Source organism: Epinephelus moara, chromosome 24 (assembly GCF_006386435.1).
Source record: "Epinephelus moara isolate mb chromosome 24, YSFRI_EMoa_1.0, whole genome shotgun sequence".
NCBI classification, from domain to species: Eukaryota; Metazoa; Chordata; class Actinopteri; order Perciformes; family Serranidae; genus Epinephelus; species Epinephelus moara.
The window spans coordinates 26148621-26169872 of NC_065529.1; the positions used below are offsets into that span (position 1 = coordinate 26148621).

Here is a 21252-nt window from a genome sequence, read left to right on the forward strand (position 1 = left end):
ATTCAGGATCACAAATGTCAGTCTCATGGCTGCCTGATCCATAGAAACGGTCTCTGGATTACTAAAATCATTAGGATTCATCCTCTGGGGACCATGAATGTCTGTACAAGCTTTCAGTGCAATCCATCACGTAGTTGTTAAGATATTTCAGTCTGGACCAAAGTAGTGAATTTGACTGTTCAACCAAAAATGAGCAAGATTGATAAGTAGGGAAACTTTAAATTAAGGAACAAAAGATGTTCTGAAGGTGACCAGGTTCACATTATTAATGCTCTGTGTTAAAGCCTTGAAGAGAGAAACAGACAAAGGACACAAGATCTATTTTTCCCAGTCGCTGTCCTCATTGCACAGGAATTAGGAGCAGAAGGTTGGTAATTAGGCCTGTGTACCAGCAGCATCTCTGGGAGTATTTTAACACAGTAATAAATGTAGCTCCTCCACTTGTTTTATGGGAAAGAGACACTGCCTTTCCTACACCGGCTCTTATGCTGAAGCCTATCTATCACAAAAGATCGACTTCAGCATGCAGCAAAACTCATTCATCTTTGTCCTGTAGCCACTACATTTCCCGTAAAAGGCTGCGAATCAGTCGAGAGCCTGCGGGTCAATTAATCCAGAGGGCTTCAAAAGGGTTGGTTTTGGATGGCTCCGTGCCCTCTGTATTTATACACAGGATATCATTAACATGCAGAAGGCAAACAATGAGCTCTGAGAGTCTCTAGAGAAGTGAGAAGGAAGAGGAGGAGAGACGAGTGCAGCTTTCTGGCATCCTATTACATCTGTCTCATCCTGCAAAGCGCTGCCTGGCTGTCTCCATGGTTTTTTACAAGTCCTGCACTGCATCACTGTCTCTGTGAGGCAGACACATACATGCAGCATAATCTGGGAATGCATGGAGGAGTATAAAGACGATCAGACAGTGGTAGTAAATTGAGAAACAAAGAAATAGTCTATGGTGGGAGAACACTGCAATAATCCTTTGATTCAAGGATAAACTAATGGCAAGCTGTCTGTATAATGGGCATACCCTGAACAAGTCAGCATTATATGGAACAGCACATGTGCTTTAGTCATGGCTGCACTGGATGCCACCATCTAATCACCCAGGGCCTATGATGTGTCTGGGCCAGGATTTCCAGAAGGAAGTGTGTATTTATCAAACCAGGACTCGGCTCTGTGAAGGCCTTTAATCCCCTCCACACTGCCTGCCTGCTGCTTATCAATGAAACAGCCAAGGAGAAGGAGAAGGAGCCAAACACAGTTTCAAAAGACAAGGGGCATGTGGGCACATGCAGCCAGCTTTGCCATTCAAATTAGTTTTGCCCTCGTTTTCAAGCGGGGCTTCAATATGCTACGGCGCTGATCTGCACATCATTTAAGCAAGTTTTTCCCTTTTTTTGGGAGTAGACACACTGCCAACATTTGATGATGCACAGCTGCACAGACGCAGGGGCCAGAGCAGAAAGCAGCACAGTGCAGTGTCAAAGGCGGGTTTGACAAGATCTGAAAAACAAACTGCAACCAAGCTAATCTACGGATGCTGTACATGCTGACTTTCACCAGCTGGACTTGTCAACCTGACAAGAGCCGGGGATGGACTGCTGCGTTCAAACAAACTGAGTCTAGAGAGAGATATAGTTTAACCTTTTACCCTTTGCCCCTCAGAGCTCCTGAGAGTGGCCATGGTTCAACTACACAGTTACACAAAGGCCCAATCCCAATGCACCCCTCGCCCCTAACACTTAGCCCTTATCCCTCGGTTTTGCGTGTTGAAGTATAGGGGTAGCGTGTCCTGATTGTTGTTAGGGTATGACAAAGTGTAAGGCCGCCATGGCCTTCCAAACTGAGGTTTTTCAGAGGCACACTTCAAACCGAGTGTTATGAGAAATCATTGGCAAGATAGCTGTACGAGCAACAAAAGGAATCCCTAAATGCATTTTCTCTGGTAGTAAAGACTTAAAAATTCTAACCATCATATAATCTGTGTTTAATGTCATTTCAATGCATTATGGTCCGTTTCTTTATAACAAGCATAACACAAGAAATCACTAGTAGCCTATGCCAATTTCTTGGTAGCCAACTAGCTAATGTTATATTATTATTGCTGATTTGTGCATTGCAGTTCCGCATTTTGACATATTTCCATGCCACACCCTTCAACATCCTCTTCATTTGATGGCATATGATGCCTGAAATTTAACCAAACTCCAGCAGCGAAGTTGCTGCACATCTTACCGCTCCTGTAATACCAAAGCAGACAGGCGGGCAGTAGCACAGGTTGTTAATGTTGGCCTACAGAGCACTGCTAGTTGGTAATGAAGCATTGTTCTTTTTTGTTTGACAGTGCGACCTCTAGCTCACCTAGTAAAGTAAGTAACCCATACAGGCAGAGTCCAGGTTTGATTCTAACCCATGGCCCTTTGCTGCGTGTCATCGCTCTCTCTCTCCCACTTTTCCTGTCAGTCTTCAGCTGTCCTGGCAATAAAGGCAAGAAAACGCCCCCCCAAAAATAATCTCTTTTTATTTGATGACTTTTTTGATCAATTAAAAGCGTGAAACTTAAGTTGTGAATGAATCGCAGGCATCTAGACAACCACAAAAGACTCCATGTAGCCTAGCAAAAGAAATCACCACTGCAGAAGACGGCATATAAGCAATGTCCAGCAACACTCGTCACGTCTGTTAATGTAAATGCCAGCATACCAATGATGGATCAGGGTTTGAAGGGTTGTCCCATTTCAAAGAGGCAGTTTTCAACCACTCAGCTCTGAGAGGCAAGGTGGCACTCGAAAACATGGGGCACAGGTTAAAAATACTGAATGGGATGAGCCTAAATGAGACTAAAGCTATAACTGTACTTTGGTGTCCGTGCACAAAGCACCATTAAAGTGTCTGGCACTATCCTACAGCAACAGACTCTATTCATCATAATTATTTTGTAACTAAAGCACTGCATCACACTTTTTCATCGCAGCCCTTTAAAGACAAATGTGTTCTGGACACAGGCCGCATCGCACTTAACTGCTCTTAAAAGAAACTACCCATTGATAGTTTTTCAAAGCTGTGCCCTGCTGACCGTGAAATGAACAGAGACATCACTTGGAAATGAGCAAAAGCAGCTTCAAAACTAAAATAACTCACATACACTGTACAAAGATCTGGCACTGTGACGATACCAAACAATTTTCTCCCCCAGTTCCTTCCAAACCAATTGCTTGGATACACACACAAAGGGATTAACACACACATACACACACACACTCACACACCAATTTGGACATCACTACAAGCCCTGTCTTATCTCTCCCAGACAGGTTATTCTCCATATCAATATTGCATGAGGTGCCTTTTTAATGGTGCTTTGTTACATCTGAATATGCCTCTATGACAGACGGATGATACCAATCACTCTAATTCGATGGGGTACATTATAAATCTCATCCATGATATATACCCTGAAACGTCCACTCCATAATTATAATGACGTTAGCTGCTGTCTCTTGGGAACTGCGAACCAGTAAGAGAAAGGAAGTGGTGCACTATCTGGCACTGCGACTGCAGTACGGAGCAGCTCTGTAACCCTTCAGTGTGTCTTTTCACTGTGGCAAATGAGGTAAAGTGGAAGAGCAAAATTATCCTTGGTCGGGTTGCTGCGGTGAAGCTGTAGCTGCAGTAGCTGTAAATCACTGTGGCATTCAGCTTGCTAATGAATCTGCACTAGGAGGGTTCAGCCAACAGACTGTAGGCTGTGATCCAGCACATATGGAAGTCCGTCCCGGTCAAGATGACTCTATTTTATTATACTGCTCTGTTTTGATGTCCCTCAAAAACATAAAGGTGTAACCAGGCTGCTCCTCTGCAGTGTAACACAGAGTTTACAGAGCACAACTTTTACTGCCATGACAAACAGTCACAGGCATGTTGCAGGGTGTTGGGGAAAGGATGGTTCAAATCTGCTGTATCAGATGAAAAACTGAGTCAAAGATAACAAAGACGAACCCAAAAGCAACTGAGTGTGTTCACAGAATAAAGAGACTTGAAGGCCTAAAATGTTTTCTCTGTGTGTTTGATGGTGCGTACTGCATGGTTGGGCTTTTTGCCAACAAAGTGTTTTTATTAGACAAACACAAGTGTTTTTCTTGCTGAGGGCCCATTTGGTGTTTTGGTGGCTCACCATGAACTTAACTGCACTAAAGTGGGAGGAAGGGCACAGTACAGGGCGTGTCACAGCTGATTAGCAGGATTTGTGGTTGCCCGCCTGCTCAGACCAGGAGAGCACGGCACAAGGTGCAATCGTGTTATGAGCTTAAAAAACTCACTTTGGATCAAATACTGGCCATTTTGAATTTAATGTACCTTGTAAAGTAAAATCATTTTGATGCAGATACACGAGGAAGTGTGTGTGTGTGGTACGAATGACACCTAACAAAGACTTTCAGTATGGCTGGATATGACATCCTCTATACATGTCAAGCATGATAGTAGCCTCCCACCCACGCTTCCTCTGTGGTCTGTGACTTCTGTCGTTTGGCTCTTTTCATATTGTCGAACTGCTTCACATTTTTACACATTTTATTGAATTAATGGAATTCAAAAGGAGGCAAGCACAAAATACAACGGGTTACATAAAAAGACAATGCATTAAAAGTGCCATACAACGACATTGCTCATTTAGCTATCACTACACAGTGTGTGTGTATGTGTGTGGGCGGGTGGGTGTGTGTGTGGTCTTGGTCAAGACACTGCACTGAGACACTTGCTGCCATCTGGCTTTTAAGTCTTGATCTTGTCAGTGCAAAGTGTAATACAGTATCATTAGAACATGTGTCTGAGGATAAGGTGTTTTTTCTAACACCTGTCCTTTGCTGTGTGGATAAGATCAACTGTACAGGCCAAAGTTCAGGCCGCTATGTTGCAGCAGCAGCAGCAGAGTTCTGTCTACTGTCAGCCAAGTCTTAGACGCCACAATGAAGCACGCCTCCTCTAACACATCTGGACTCAATTACCCAGTCAAATCCTCATCCACTTAACACACACACACTGCTCTCCTACATACAGTACGGGTACATGCAGACATTTCTACGTCTTATTCTATGTCACCAGTGTCAATAAGTCCAGTAAAAGTGCTTTTGGTCAGCTGACAGTGCTTGTTTCCTAATGAGCAGTGTGAGGCACATGTCTCAAGATTTTGGTATCAGAAGCGCTCTGCTTTTGGTTTATAGTCTGAGTAGCATTGACCAGTCACATTTGAGCGGGCTTTGGTTGCCTGCTGGTAAACAGTCTGTACGAGGAGCAAAATGCATTGACTGAAATGCAATCTGTGAACACTTCGGCTATCGTCAGACTACAATTTTAGCTTTTTATTAGCTTTTTTCTAATTTATACACATTCATATGCAGATTATCTGTTTATAGAGATGAGCCAAAATGTTGTCTAGACCTGTCTCCAGTTGCTGATCAAACTGTAAAGAATGAGCAGCGCAGGAAAGAAGGATGCTCCTGAAATACTGACCAGTGCCCCCAGAGCCAAACTTTATACCAGGTTTGTAAAAATAACTGTAACCCACTCAGTTGGCATGTGTAAATCATCATTACTTGACCTACTTCACTTCATATGGAAACCATTCAAGATGGATGGCAAAATGTATAAAAGGCAGGCAGAGTAAGTACAGCTGTTTGTGTGGATCACAAGATCGATAACCACCCACGGGAAGCCCTTCTTACCTTGCCCAAACTGTCAAAGTAAGAGCAAAAAGGCGCTGTCTGCATACTAGGCCTGCCCCCTAACAGTCAACTTAACGTTAGTCGACCAGACAGGTCATTAGTTGGCAAGATTTCATTGGTCGCTTAATCACAGAAAAATATAAAATAAAATAAACAAGAAAACGTGAAACTCTATTAGGAGCTGCGCCTTGTCAAAATAAATCAAAACCTAAATGACTGGACCATGTGGGAATTTAATTTGAAAGGACAGACACAGGAAGTTAAATAGGAGTCACCTTACAAACCAGTCACAGCTGAAAGATATCTTTCCTTTCTTCCATATATATTCAGTCTGTGATAAATATGGGAAAGTTGATGATGTTCGTGCAGGGCTACCCAGAGCTTTACATCTGTCCCATCATCAATAGCTGACACACTTTCAGGTAAATAGGCTACACGATGCTTGTTAAGGTTGCTTAGCAACCTCAGATTCAACCTGCCGCTGCGCTCTTGAAAGCTGGCACAAAAAGGGCACAAGAGTAGCACCCAGTGCCCGACCTCGTGTTTCCAGGCAGTTAAAGACGCGGCATGTGTACGGCCCCTAATTTACAGGGCTGGTACCTGTGGTTATTCCACAGGCTAGTTAATAACATGTCGGGCAGGAAATCCAAAGTGTGGGATCATTTTGAGAAGGTGAAGGATGAACCTAAGGTGATATGTAAACTCATCTTCATTGGTTGACTACAAACATGACGTATCATCTGAAACATGTAAGTAGCTACATGCCCATTAGCCACTTAGCACAATCATTACTGCTTTGCCAACAGTGTCATTAACAGGCGGCTCGCTCAGTGTGTGACGTGCACTTGTAGATAAAACATAGGCCTATATTAATGAAGGTTCATTAGCACAGTTTTGTATTTCTCTGTTATGTAGCACAGCATTAACAGTGTTACTTTTACTATGCTATTCTCAAACCATTGTGTTGCCCCGCCCAAAATATAATTAAATAATTAAATTAATACCATAAACATTCAGTGGACTAATAGCCCTAAATAACGGCTATGGTTCAACTAAGAAAATTCTTAGTCGGGGGCAGCCCTACTGCATACACATGACATTTTGTGCATCATGTTGCAGTGCTACAGTAAATGAGCACATGCAGCAGTTTGCATTACTGCCGCATTAAATGTATTGCATGACTGCAGTATTTGCATTACATGCTTTGTAGGAGACTTACGGACATCTGCGTTTTGTTTTCATTTGAGCACAGTGAGCGTTTGAGAGTTCTTGTAACACATTTCAAGATTCACATTATAAAAATGTTAGGAATGCAGTCCTGCTGTTTCCATTTGCAAGAACCAGAGCTGGGTTTAGACGACATATATGTTGATGTAGATTGTAGATTTATGTCTGATATGTGCTGCCAGATCACAGCTGGGTAAGTGTCCCATTTCCAGACTGAGCTAAGCTCGTCTGCTCGCCTGAGGTGCTTGATTTTGGGAGCGGCAGCGCTTAATTTCATGCCCTGCGTGAGTCATGTACCAATGTGTAAGTGGTGGTTTCTGTGCAGACGATCCCTCTTTTTTTGTTTTTTTTCACCAGCACACATTTCAGTGTCTCCAGAGCTGCAAATCTAAATGGGTCAAAGCTACGGGTGAGCTGATTTTTATCTGATGACATTCAATGGACTTCCTTATTCACTGTTTCTTTTACTCCAAAGATCTAGCAGTTCTTTTTGCCTTTGTGCTTCACCATTGGCTTTACCTTTCTTTCAAAACACTTGCACTGCACACACTTGCAACACTGCACTGCAGATAATTTAAGCTGTATATACACTAATTAGTCAATACCATTTCAGTAATACAGAGATGTGTCTTTTGCTGTTAGCTCTCCAACTACAAGGCTCTGTTTCGCCAACAAAGCAAACACGTACCAATAGCACTGCATGGTGCCTAAATTTTTTCACTAGTAAGTTACCATCTTGAATAAATGACATGGTTTTTAATTTAATAAGCTCCTTCACAAGTTTCTGTCTGATGCAGAGCTCGTCGAGAGCCTGCAATATTTATACATAATGGATGCAATTTAAAACATAATGAAGCATAAAGCTTCACTCACAGCTTTCTATAAAGTTAAGTGCTACATTACAGCACCATGAGTGCATTGGATTTGTTATGTCCAGCCCTCAACAGTCTTTAACGTCTTTAATGAACTGCGTCTTCATCATCGCGCCAGAGCCAGCTGACCTTTGAGGACGTCATAAAGAACTTGACTGTATAAACAGATATTTCCTTACAGCACATAATCATATTGGAGTATTTTCTTGTATACTTGTGCACTGTAATCAGGCAAAGCACCGTGATTAGCAGCAGGGCTGGGTCTACAGGAAGGTTATAAATAGTGAAGCGTTTAAAGGGGGATGAAGTCAGTTACAGATCCCTGTGGTCTGGATTCACTTTGAAAGGAAACGGGGACAGCAGCTTCACAAAAATACTTTTAAACTGAACAAAAATCAGTGCAGTTAAAGTAACCAGCATTACATGACATTAAGGAAATTCATTTATTTTCCATAGCTGCTTATCCTGTTAGGGGTCATGGGGGGCTGGAGCCTATCCCAGCTGACATTGGGCGAAGGGCGGAGTACACCCTGGACAGGTCACCAGACTATCACAGGGCTGACACATAGAGACAGACAACCATTCACACTCACATTCACACCTACGGCCAATTTAGAGTCACCAATTAACCTAACCTGCATGTGGATTGTGGAACCTGGAGAAAACCCACACCAACCCAAGCTCCACACAGAAGGGTAAGGCTACCCCACCCCAGGGTTCAAACCCCGCCACGAACCTTCTTGCTGTGAGGCGACAATGTTAACCACTGCTCAAAGTAAGTAAAGGAAAAGTTAATTAAAGGACAGTAAGTATAGAAATAATGCTGCTGTCAAACAACACACAAACAAGGCTGGGTGGAGGACACATGTCTCTCCCATTTTTGTCAACATCACTTTAATTGTCTCAGATAGATTTCCTCACTTTAATCTCTCTAATGTCGTCTTTCTGTCCAGCTGTTAAAATCCAGATTAAAATGTTGACATGCTGCCGAGTTGCCTTCAGTTATCAGTGTCCTAACAGCAATAACCTTAATGAGCAGCAGTGAGTCATTTGTGGACTTCATTTTGAGAGAAAGTCTGCAGGCACCACTCAGGGCCGAAAAAACACACCACACTTTCTCCTAAAAATATGCTATAATTGAACGTCAATCAAAAATTAAATACTGGATACAGCAGTAAAGGACAGTGATCTTTTGGCGAAGATGCACATAGAAGAGAGCGCACCTGAGGTCAGCACTTCTATTGTTGATTAGTTTACCATTACCTTGGGAAGCGTAGGTAAAGATATGTAACCAAAGCAACGCCCTTGCACACAACCTCTCAGGTGCACCAACACTGTAGATGCAACAGTTTGAGCAGCGAAAGCCTCCAAGGCTGGGAGGGAAACTCACTTGAACTGTTGGTGTTCTCTGGAGCTGCGGATCTTGGAGGAGAACCTCTCGGCCAGTTTCTCTAAGCTGCGGGAGTACTCCAGTTCGATCTCTGCTTTGCGGCGGAAGAACTCCTGCAGGTCTTGCAGCAGCTGGATACGAGACTCAGACTGTTGCTCCAAGCATTTGAACTGCTCCACCAGCTGGTTACGGATCTCTGTCCATCAAAAGACCAAAAATGGAAATGGGATGAGTCAAGTGTTTTCACTGCTGTCACAACAATGCACAACATGCCCTGGTCAAAAACAACCTGTCATTAGAATGTCAAGCATCATTATCGAATGTATTAAAGGCAAACTTCAATATTTTTCAACCTTGACCATATTTCCCCATGCTTTTGTGTCTAAATGACTAATGGAGACAAATATTGAAAGGGCAGCTGGCAGCCATGAAACCAGCTGCAATGTAATCACTCCAGGCCAGTGGTGTGGTGGAGGGTATATGCAGGTATACCAGTATACCATCCTCTTTTCAGGCCATTTACTGTCTACCCATCTATCAGAGTATACCCACTTCCTCCTCAACATCATCTACCTAGTAGTACTCCCAACTCATCAACTACCACTCCACCACTGCTCAGGATAATATTGCACTGTCAATGTGCTTGTTTTTGCCACTGACAAGCTCAGATTGTTATTGTGAGTCCCTACAGAATTTGTTTTTCTTTACCTTTCACCTGATCAATCAATGTATAGCATCCTACACCTTAAAATTTCCAAACATTGTGTATTTAAAAACATTGGAAACACTTTTTTTGAGTTGTTGATAGCAACCTTTCTGTCTGCATTCAATTTTTGTAGACTAAGAGAAGGAAATTATAATTTAAGAGGGTGGTTTATTTATGAAACATGTAAAGTGAGAACCAATGTAAAATACAGGTGTGTTTCATGTACTCAGTGCTGATTTGAAACTATGTTGCTCCCAAAATGATTATAGATTATAATGTAAAATGATCAAAATGTAAAAGAATTGCAGATTGTAATTTAGAGTATAATGTACTTAATTATTAATTCATTTATTTCCTTTCTTTGGTATCCTTTGGTTAATATAGGATAGGCAAAAATAAGCCCGGAGCTTCAGCCTATTCCTCTTTCGGTTACTGACTGTGAGAAAATCCGTGTGAAATAATCTTTGTTTTTCCAGATGTATGTAACCGAAATAAAAATTATTTATTCATTCATTCATTCGTCAAGCCAAGCAGGACTGCTGAATCAATCATGTATAATAGAGCAGTGGTTCCCAACTGGTGGGTTGTGGCTCCATTCTGATTGGAGGGCAAGTTGCTCACAAACATGTCAAGTGTGGCACAAAGTTTTTATTTTGAAGCGCCATTTCCTGCTGTAGAGTGAGTGACCAATTGACAGCTACTTGACAGAGACAGCAAACTAGCTCTACGACATGGCCAAAAGCAAGTTTGACGCTTAATGTATTGAACTGTGTGGACCTTGAACTAATGACTGATGAGAAATCTGGACCAGTTGGGAACCACTGTAATAGAGTATATCACAAATTAATCACAAAATAATCAAATGCTGTTGTTCTAAGCCATTTCATTAAACTCCTTTGGACCAGCAGCAACATAAAGCCTCTAACTGGGAGTGAGCATGACCAGTGAGGCTCCATGCCAAGCTGTAAGAGGACCTGTGTGTGTATGACCTCTCATAGGTGTCTACACTGTAGACGCACTGTGAGATCAAACTGATTTAATCAGAAGCTAATGCACTCTCCCACTTGGAGCGAGTAGTGGAGTAACATTTCTGCTTAAGAGGAACCTGACGCTCCCAGGCAGACTACAGATCCTTCATACCAGTGGGAACCCACGAGAGAAACCTGATTCCTCTTTGTAGTGCTGTCATCAGCAGCAATGATGCCTCCGCTCAGGAACAGACAAAGGCCGATTTTGCAGAACAGAAACACAACCTGATGGAAGGCGCTACAGGAAACAGGATGAGTGGTGTCACTTCTCAAGAGGAAGGAAACCTCCCGAACTAACAACCATCCTTTATTAGAAACCAAAATATCTTTTGATCATGTCATATTAAAAACACAATCTGCCTCAGCGCAGCTCCTGAGTCAAATCTAGCAGCAGAATTAAATGAAAAGAATTTAAGATTACAGCAAAACCAGCGGTGGTTTCATCACGGGGTCTTGTAAGCCTTCAGTGTTTTTCTTGTGAATTCTTAAAAAAACGTGATGACAAAAATGAAAGTGTGTGTATCTTAGTTTTCTTTATAAAGTGTTACATTTAAAGCAATAATCTGCAACAGGAATACACAATCTATCACAGCGTGTACTGCACAGAATTTAAATGGCCAGCTTATTCAAGCTTTCCTCCACTGAAAAGGATTTTTTTGTGTTGTTATTTCTGTCTTCAAAAGGTCTGCGTGCTGCACTCATAGCAACGAAAGAATGAACTTCCTAAATGTAAGTCCCTGCATGTCGTAACATCCTTGTGTTACAACATGGGTCATTGCAAGTTACAGCCCTAAAAAATAAGGACTAAGGATGGATTTTATACATATCTGAGCCCTGGCAGTGACACTCAGTCAGGCAGATGAACTGCTGACTGAATGGTGAAACCACTGCAGTGACACAGACTGTGTTTCCATGCTGTTGAGGGTGTAATTTGGTCAGCCAAGCCCTCCTCATGGATATATGCAGGCTCTCTCTCCGCCGGGGAAGCTTGCCATTTGAACTGAAACAGTGATGTTGTGGGGGCGAGCCTTTTTCTCTCCCTGTGATGTCGTGCCGCCTGGCCTCAGCCTCGAGCGGCATGCTTCGCTCTGTGGTTAACCATTGTCCCAGCCCTCCCCTTCATCCAGGGGCCTCCCTCTCCCTCCTAGCTCTGAGGGCTTAAAGCTCAGTTTTTAGTGGGAGCCCTGAACCAGAGCTTAGGGAGAGATACCACTTAACTGCTTCGGTCCTGACAGGAATGTCTTGCTTTCCCAAACATGCAGCTAAATATGCTCCCTGTTTGCAGTGTTCGTCTGTTCTATATTTATTTTCTAAGAGAAAAACGGTGCCAAAGCATGCGAGCCGAGAGAAAGGCCCCAGGAAAACGTGACACCACTGTGCATGAGTGACAGGGAGGACTTTAAAAAACAGTCTTCCACAACAGTCTGAACCACCAGCTGCAGCTCTGTATTTGACGGATGAATTTGGAAAAATAGGTCACGCACACCAGTAGTGTGCCCTTCCCTCTCAGAAACCATGAGCAATTGGAGAATTATTCTCTAAGTATTCCCAGCTCTGAGAGTGGCTTCATTGGTTGCGGTTTATACAAAGTGAGGGACCCCTCTGTGGTTCTCTTCAATCTGTGATGAGGATGTGAAAGTAGGCCTGCAGCAAGAGTGAAGATGATTGTTTATCTTTTTCAACACCACCACGTCCTGTGCACTATTATTACACTCCTTAAATACAGAAATGCTTCTGATGTCTGTAATTGCCTCTGCTCTGATTTGCTACCAAGTGAAGAAATAAAAAGACCAGCGTTTACAGCGCGGATAAAACACTCAGTGAGCCGTTACTGCTTTCAAGAATGATTACTGGTTCAAACCACCAACAAATCAAGTGCTTCCAAAGCTGTTAAAAAGACTTGTGTCTAATATTAGACACCTCTCATCCTCTATATCATCTGTAGAATACATAACCTTTGTATTTTGAGCAACACCCACCAACTCCTCCCTGCCTTCCTGACATGTATGTAACAAGGCTTTGAACCCCCAGAAATGTGTGTAAACATGCTAAACATGGATGCCCCACTTTCAGCTTAACTGCTCCGGTTTTCTTGGTTTCAGAAAATTGCTTTACAGCCAGAACATAATCAAGCAGAAGCCTCTTTCACACATAGTTCCTGGTATATTAGTGGGATAACCTTTAAGGCACCACTAGAGATTTTTGGTCACACATGCACTACATTCAGGAACATTTTTGGCATGCACCTTTTCACACATGCCATTGCAATGCTGGGGCAGATGGGGCAAGGGATAGTCCACCAGATGGAGGTAATACAACAGTCATAGATGCCAACCACCAGAAAATTTGACAGAAGAGGACGATGGGTAAAAACTCTATAAACTCTAAACATGTCATGGATTCAAATATGCCATCAGTAGTGTCTTGCGATGGGTCCCCTTGCTCGGCATGAAAGTGGACGTAATCCTTTACGTGCTTGTCCCTGCAATGTTACTGCAACTTTCATTCACAACTAGGGTAGCAACAGTATGAGATTTTTACGGTACAATAACCGTCTCAGAAAATATCTTGGTTTCACGGTATTATAGAATTTATATTATTATTAGTCAGAATGACCCTAAAGGAATGAAAGTGGAAGGCTTATTGCTGATTGAACAAACGTTTTATTACTATAATTTAAACCTGAAACCATTTTTGTGGGCGTGTTACACCAAAACCTGTTTCCCCCCGGCAATATTTTTGCAAGCGCACCATTGCTGTGGCACCGGCAAGAACAATTGTGATTGGTTGAAAGAAATAAAAAAAAGCCGGGGCGTTTTGTTCTCCAATCTTAAAGTGAGAGTCGGCGCAGCCAGACCTTTCTTTTCTTGAGAAAGCTGCGCCAGACTAATGGAAATGTGTAAAAAGTCTTTAAAAATAACTAAAATAAAGGGGAGATTCAACATCCAGTTGCATTTTTTTTTTCAGTATCATAGATAAGCAAATGTACACGGCATGATAACCATCAACTTTTATGTCATGGTATACCTTGAAACCGCTTTATCGCTGCTACCCTATTCACAACATATTCTTACCTCCATTTTGCCTTACATGCTTTAACTCTTGAGGTGGGAAATTGGCGGTACAGATTTTCCTGAATACTGATCCCTGCTCCCATTCCCACAAGTCCCCATGCAGGAAATGTTCCTGAACATTTCATCAGTAGGCTGCATGTGTGAAAGGAGCTCGAGACAAAGCATTGCATTACAGATAGGTCTCTTAATAAAATTACATATGCAATATTCAGGGAAATGAGAAACATTGCTGAGTTTAAATAATGATACAATACTTTTAGTAGCCAGTTGAACTATTGGCATGCCCATTGCTCGAGAGCAAAGCAGTCAGTGTATTAAAGCAGGGGCTCATTTGAAGCAGCTGACTATTAATTTCAAACACAGTGTTTTCAATTTACAAGTGCAGGTGGGATTTTTTGGGCAACCATGCCAAAAACACAATTCCACTAATTCGAGGTGAGCAAGTTAAACCCTCAATGTTGTTGCTTGATTACTAATGCATGCAGCTACTATCAGTGGCAGACCTACTGTGTGATGCCTCTGTCTTTCTATTTAGAGATGAAGCCATCTGCTTATTTCCTTTCTCTCTTGTTTTTTTGGAGGAGGGAGGTGGGGGTTATCTTTAGACAAAAAGGCTGATGGAGGAAGGGGGGATGAGACTGGAGCAGCTGAAATATGGTCAAACTGTGTTGGGATTATGCATGTAAAGGCCAGAATTCTTCGTCTGAAGGATAATTTTATCCTTTCAAGCTGTATAACAGCCTATAATTGGTGGATCTTATGACAGTGTAATAAAATTAGATTTATGTTTGTGTAACTGAGCTCAATTCAGGCCTTTTTGCTACTAGTTCTGTTAAATGTGATGAAAAATAGCCTTTCTGTGTTATGCAAACCTTGTTTTTCTTTGCTTCAGTCACTTGGTTATTTCCCATTACTAAATGCAACCTCTGAGCTGTTTGATATATCGACTATAATTATTAAGTCTACTACGTCTTCCTCTAAGCCTTCCGATAATGTTTAGCAAAAGCAAGAACAAATCCCAAAAGCTTCATTAATGCAATAACAATTCTAATCAGAGGCTTTCTGTACCACTAAACTAATGATGGAGAAATATTACTGCACTTCTCAGATCTACTGGAATCAAAAGCTTTTTTGTTTTGAACTAAAGTCGTCTGCAGACAACTGGGATTTAGTCCATATGTATCAAAATGCAGTCTGTTCAAAACAACAACTCATTAAGTTGAAAATATGGTGGGATAGAAAATGTGTGCATATGCATATATATTCATGCATCATCAGTGTAAGATCTCCAGCATGTCTGATCATCTGTCTCAGGTCAACAGTTGTGTTTTAATGTTCTGCAGGCTGCTTCATTACTGCTGCTCTGCAAATTACCAGCGCAATTAGGACATAGAGCCTACTGTGTTTGACATATTATGAGAGCAGACAGTATTCAAGACAGACTATTCACATTCCTGACCTCGAGTCCATACATCATCGTTATAGGAGCCCTGCCCCTTCCACTGGACACCTGCCCCACAATATACTGTAATTTCCCCTACACCATTTCAGGACAGGAATTGAAAGCACTGTGTGGACACGTGTCTCCTCACAGCACAGGAAACCCTCCCTTTAACAATAGTAGGATGTTGGAGATCCCTGACCTTTGACCCTCACAGACAAAACCCTGTATCTGCAGCTGTGTTACAGCACAGTATGTGATGTTTCTAGCAAAGGTTAAATGAACTGAAACTGTCCAGTTTTACTCCACCCAAAATCCTTTTGTGAACTAAGCAGCCGCCTCCTGTGACACAGGGCAAGAAAAAAATGCATTAACGACAGCCTCTGTCCCACTGTCATGCATGTCTCTGTGGAGCTTGTTAGCAGACGTGTGCATTGGCTTGCATTATGAATGTATTAAGAGAGCTGGTTATGGGATGAATTATGCCCAAAATGTTTTCTGCTATTGTGTTTTTTGGGCCAAGTCAGATGAGAGAAACCATGTTGGATACTTCTGAGCTGGCTGACTTTAGTTTACTGTTATGTTTATTGAGTAATTCTATATATTTTATTAATTCATTCATTTTGCGCCACTGCTTATCCTATTGGGGGTCGCAGGGAGGCTGGGGCCTATCCCAGCTGACATTGGGCAAGAGGCAGGGTACACCCTGGTCAGGTCACCAGACTATCACAGGGCTTACACATGAAGACAGATCACGATTCACACTAACATTCACACCTACGGCCAATTTAGAGTCACCAATTACCCTAGCCTGCATGTTTTTGGATTGTGGGAGGAAGCCGGAGCACCTAGAGTAAACTCACGCTGACACGGGGAGAACATGCAAACTCTGCACAAAAGGGTTCAGACCAGGAATCCTCTTGTTGTGAGGCGACATTGCTAACCACTGCACCACAGTGCTGACCAATGGAAGAGGAACACTTGTGCTTGCTTGCGTGCTTAACACACTCGGACTGGTACAGGGGCAGTGTGCCATATTGTGTTAAAAATACGAGTGTTTTGGAAATACAGATGGACATCAGAGAAATGGATTATGCTGCAGGTGTGGTTTAAAGTTTTCTATGGACTGTTAAAATCCATTCAAGCTGCATACAACCTCTGTTCTCAAAACTACAAACATTTTATAATCCACATGGGATGAGTGTTTGTTGCTCAAAACATTTTGGGTGAAGTTCCTCTGTTCAACAGAACTCACAATATCTGTAGTTTTATTTTGGTCTCCCTCAGGCAAAATGCAGCTCGGTGAGGAACAGATGTAAAACTGCTCCACACTAAAAAGGACTTTTGACATTTCCTCAGCACTTATATTGCCTCTGATGTATTACGGACATGTTTATGGGCTGAGAACAAGAAGTTACTTAGTATCTTGTAAAAACAAAACCTGCCTCTCTTTCTGAAGTCACTTCAGGACATCAGTGGTGATGCACCGGTGCAGCATTTTACTGCAAGTTTGCTGTTTCAGAGGGCCACGTGACGTCTTGACGCAATGAAGTTGAGGATAAACTGGAGTGCAGTGAATGAGAGGGATTTTCTGCAGCGCATCCTGAGGGCAGCAGGGGAAGCCAGGCTGTGCAGGGCAGCAGGCTGCCAGGGGAGGAGCAGGAGAGATGGATCATGTCACTGCAGGGTAATAAGGCTAAAATATGATCTCACTGTCAGTGGGGTTTGACGGTAGCTTCTCTACAATTATAGCCATGTTTAGCATGGACGGAAGTGTTTCAGTGAATCAAAAGGGAGCACAGATTCCACTTGGTGTTTGACATATTGGTGCAGTGAGTGTGGAGGAAAGAACTACATGTCTCTGTGTAATGTGGATGAATTATAAATCATAACCAGCCTCAGAAAGTATTAAACACTTTGAAAATAACGTCCTTGGGCGTTCACATCATCATGCGGTAAGACATCACATACAGTGTGTAGACACACACATGAGCACACACACATCAGACAAAAGCCACTCCGAGCCAAATTTCACTAACCTAATCCCCAACTCAGCTCTGCAGTATCTGGGCTCTACACTGCAGAGTCAAAATCACATGAAAAGCAGACACACAGACGAACGCAACCCTTATCCAGACCTTAATTCACTCTCTCTGTCCCTCGCACTGAGTCTCATAATGCAAGTTCCAGTCATTGAACTAATCCCCCACTTCTCTGTTCTTTTTTTTTTTAAAAATCCCCTAATGATTAATGCAATTTTGGATTCATGAGGGCATGCTCCCGATGTCACTGCAGGTTCTCCTCTGTCTGTCTCTATCTCGCCTGTTCCCTCATTAGGCCAGGCTGCTGCAGCACGTGTACTCAGAGATAAGACAACAGGATCTGAGACCAATCAATGGCTGAGCAGAGGTGAGCTGACGGAGCGTCTTACAGCAAGATGTCAGCTGTCAGTCTAGGGGGTCGTCCCTCACTATTAATCCTCCCGCCTAATTATCTGCCGGTTTATCGGATTTTCCACTTGATGTTCTGTCAAACTAAAAATCAATCAAATGAGCTCCTCTCATGCAATACTTTTACTAACTCGCAGCCTCTGATTGAAAATGAATGTAATTTGGGCAACGGCTTCTTGTCATCTAAAACAATTTGGGATAATAGGCTTGATGATAAACAGCTCATTTAAGCCTTCCAAACTGTAATAAACCTTAGACCGCACTGTTTTGAAGGAAAACACTCAACTCACGACAATAAAATAGACATTTACAATCAATTGTTGCTTTGCTTCATGGGGCAAGGAGAGGAAAATCATCTCAGAATTCCTCATCGTCGCTGACAATGATTCCCCTCTCTGGTATCTGTATCATCATCACGTCAGCACGTCATGTGCTTCAGGGAAGCCCGAGCATATAAGCTACACCGGAAACACGCCCTTTCAGAGTCTAGCTGTCCATCACTGCTGTATCCAGGATCCAGCTCTGCAGGACCAGGCTGAGAGGTGTCTCCATGGCAACACGGGCGTGCACCAGTCCCTGGGGGAGCAGCTTATTGGAGGAGAGGTGGAGTCTGATGGATGTGGACAGGTGGCAGTTTGAGTAAGGATGCACGTACGGATGTATGCACAGAGGCATGGTACACATTTGTGAGGCTGATGAGGTACACACTGATCAAAGCAGTCAAACTCATTTTGCTATTTCCTCCTGAACACTGATTGCACCAAATTAAAATAAAGTTCTCCCACTACATATGGTGTTTGGAAATGCGCTGGCAGTTTTGAATGACTCAATTTATTCAGCAACATTTAGCTTTACAGAAGTATTTCACTGCTAGAAAGATGGTCTTTTCATAAAACTAGGCTGTCTATGCAGTGGAAAGATGCAAATACTTTAGAAATAAGTGCTATAATTCCAGAGAAATAAAGAAAAAGGGCTGCGGCATTCGCTTTTGCTCAAGAGGTAAAAAACCTACAACTACCAGAATGCACTGCGCCATAACAGATCAATAAACACTCCCACTGGAGGGTGACATATTGCAAGCTTGGATGTTTAGCCACAGGAAACAATATGGCTGCCAGCTGGTAACGAACAATCTCAAATTACAGCTAAACAGTGCATTAAAATATGTTTCTGAAAACATCCTAGATGAGAAATAGGCAACACTGTGACAGAATTTTGGTATTTTATCAGCACTGCTTTCTGCTCTGTTTTTTCACCCTCTGTTTTTACAGTACAAGAAACAGCATGGCGCCCACTTCTTGTTCACAAATTCTCTTATTACAGGCAAACAGTGCACTTAAATATGTTTCTAAAAGCATTTTAGGCGAGAAACAGGCAGTGCAGTAACAGAATCTTGGTTTATATTTATTCTGCGTTTGAAGCCCAGTTCAGACCAATGAATCACAACGAGATGAAACCGTTTTTTACGTTGCAGAGAAAAGTTGCAGCAGTGTGAACTGGCCGTCTGAGCTTGATTCAAGCTGCCTAATGGTGACACCTGCAACTCCACTGGTCAGATATCCGACGGCTGGCTTTAGAAGATAAGGCATGTCACCTGTTTCAACAGCCAATCGGCTTGTAGTGATGTGCGCAGGTCAAGTCAAAATGACCGCAGACAGTGTGTATGCTTGCTGCTGCAGATGCTCCATCCCCGTCCTAACATGTGCCAGTGTCAGACAGTGGGTCGCTGCTGCTGCTTGACTCACTAAGTGGCGCTGCTTACTTATATTATTGTGGCGTATTTATTATGAACACAGTCCATCTGATGCTCACTTTGGTTCTGTTTTCCACCGTTTCATCACTACTACAAATGCAGCGGTAGCCAGCATCTCACTATCACTATCCTCATTCATATTTTAAGAAGCTACAAATTATATTCAGCCACAAAATATGCCTGAAAAGCTGGAAAACAGAACGGAAGTACAGAAAGTTGTTGCATAGAGATGATACACCGTCTCACCATGTTTTTAGAACGTTGCAGAATGGTGCATTGCAAGTAGTTGCACATTTCAACATGTTTCGGCGCAAATCTTTGGTCTGAACTGGGCTAAAGAGAGCAAGAGAGAGGAGTGGGTCTCTCTCAATCTGCTTCCATACTCTTTGTGTCCGTGGTGGCGAGCAATCAGACATGAGGAAATACTATCTGTAGTTCGTGCTACAGCCTATAGAGCCAGGGAAAATTTGAGCTGAGAGATGAGCAGGGAGATCTGGGACATTTACACGATATTGTCACGATACAACGCCGTTTAAAAGTCAGCAAAGTACCCCTTTAATAAAAAGTAGAGTGTCTGGGCCTTTGAGGTCAACACAAGGACGCCTCTTTACTGGCTCAAAGTAGGTGAAACTGAGAGTAGAGTTCAGTTGAAAAAAGACTGAGAGAGAGCAGTATACCCTCTGGTGAGTCACGACCAAAGGAGCCTCTTATATTCTCTAGGTTTCAGGTCGAAGCTCAGTTATTTTGGTGCACATTCTAAAGAGACCACATACTGCAATTACAGTAAACTCTAAACTAGAAATGAACCTATATATAGTTATATACAATGCATAGCTTCTTTATTGTGAGGATTGGCAGCTTTTCTTCGCCTTATGTAAAATAAATTGAATGTTTTGGGGTTTTGGACTGTTGGTCAGACAAAACAATCAATCTAAAGTCACCACCTTTGGCTTTAAGGAAAACATTTTACAGACCAAACAAAAGATAATTAGTTGCAGCCCTACAGTAAATAACTCATTAAAACAGATACACCAAAATGCCACAGTTTTGTGCTCCTGATAACAATGACCCTGTGCCATATATGCTTCTATTTCTACCATCAGCGGTGGGTGAGAGGGATTTGTGAGCTGCAAATAGGTACGCTCGTTAATTATCTAAAGTCTTTAGTGGGACCTGTGCTTCACGGCTACATAGTAAAGTTAATTTAGCAGGTCCCAAGCCTGCACTATAAGAACTTAACTAATTACTTTATCACTTTTTCAAACTCTCATTGCAGAGTTATTTTTGCACAACTGCCCTGTTTCCTCAGTTTCTAAGGTTACGCTCTTCAGCAGGAAGTTTGTTTTTTAATTTCTTTTTTTTTTTTTTTCTTGTATAAACTATTGCTTCATCTTACCATGAATTCTTGTTGGGTAATACAGCCATATAGTGTCATAATTTCCTGTAATTTTTGATGTCTCAATTTTCTAACAGTAACATTTGCTCTTTTTTCTCCAACTGGATTTTTTATGGTGGTATAAAAAAAAAGTGCCCTGAAATAATGGAGGCAACTGAACTGCCAGTAACTCACCTCTGTTACATTGTCAGG

At 42.3% G+C, this 21252-nt stretch overlaps 1 protein-coding gene across 2 annotated transcripts in view; it reads right to left on the reverse strand.

Annotated features, from left to right (window-relative positions):
- The window catches only part of srgap3 (SLIT-ROBO Rho GTPase activating protein 3), an 86466-nt gene that overhangs the window by 53821 nt on the left and 11393 nt on the right, over positions 1–21252 (reverse strand). For both annotated transcript variants that reach the window (XM_050037643.1, XM_050037642.1), the window contains exon 2: positions 9213–9408. In XM_050037643.1, coding sequence (XP_049893600.1) covers positions 9213–9408 — 196 coding nt within the window. The remainder of the gene's footprint in view (positions 1–9212; positions 9409–21252) is intronic.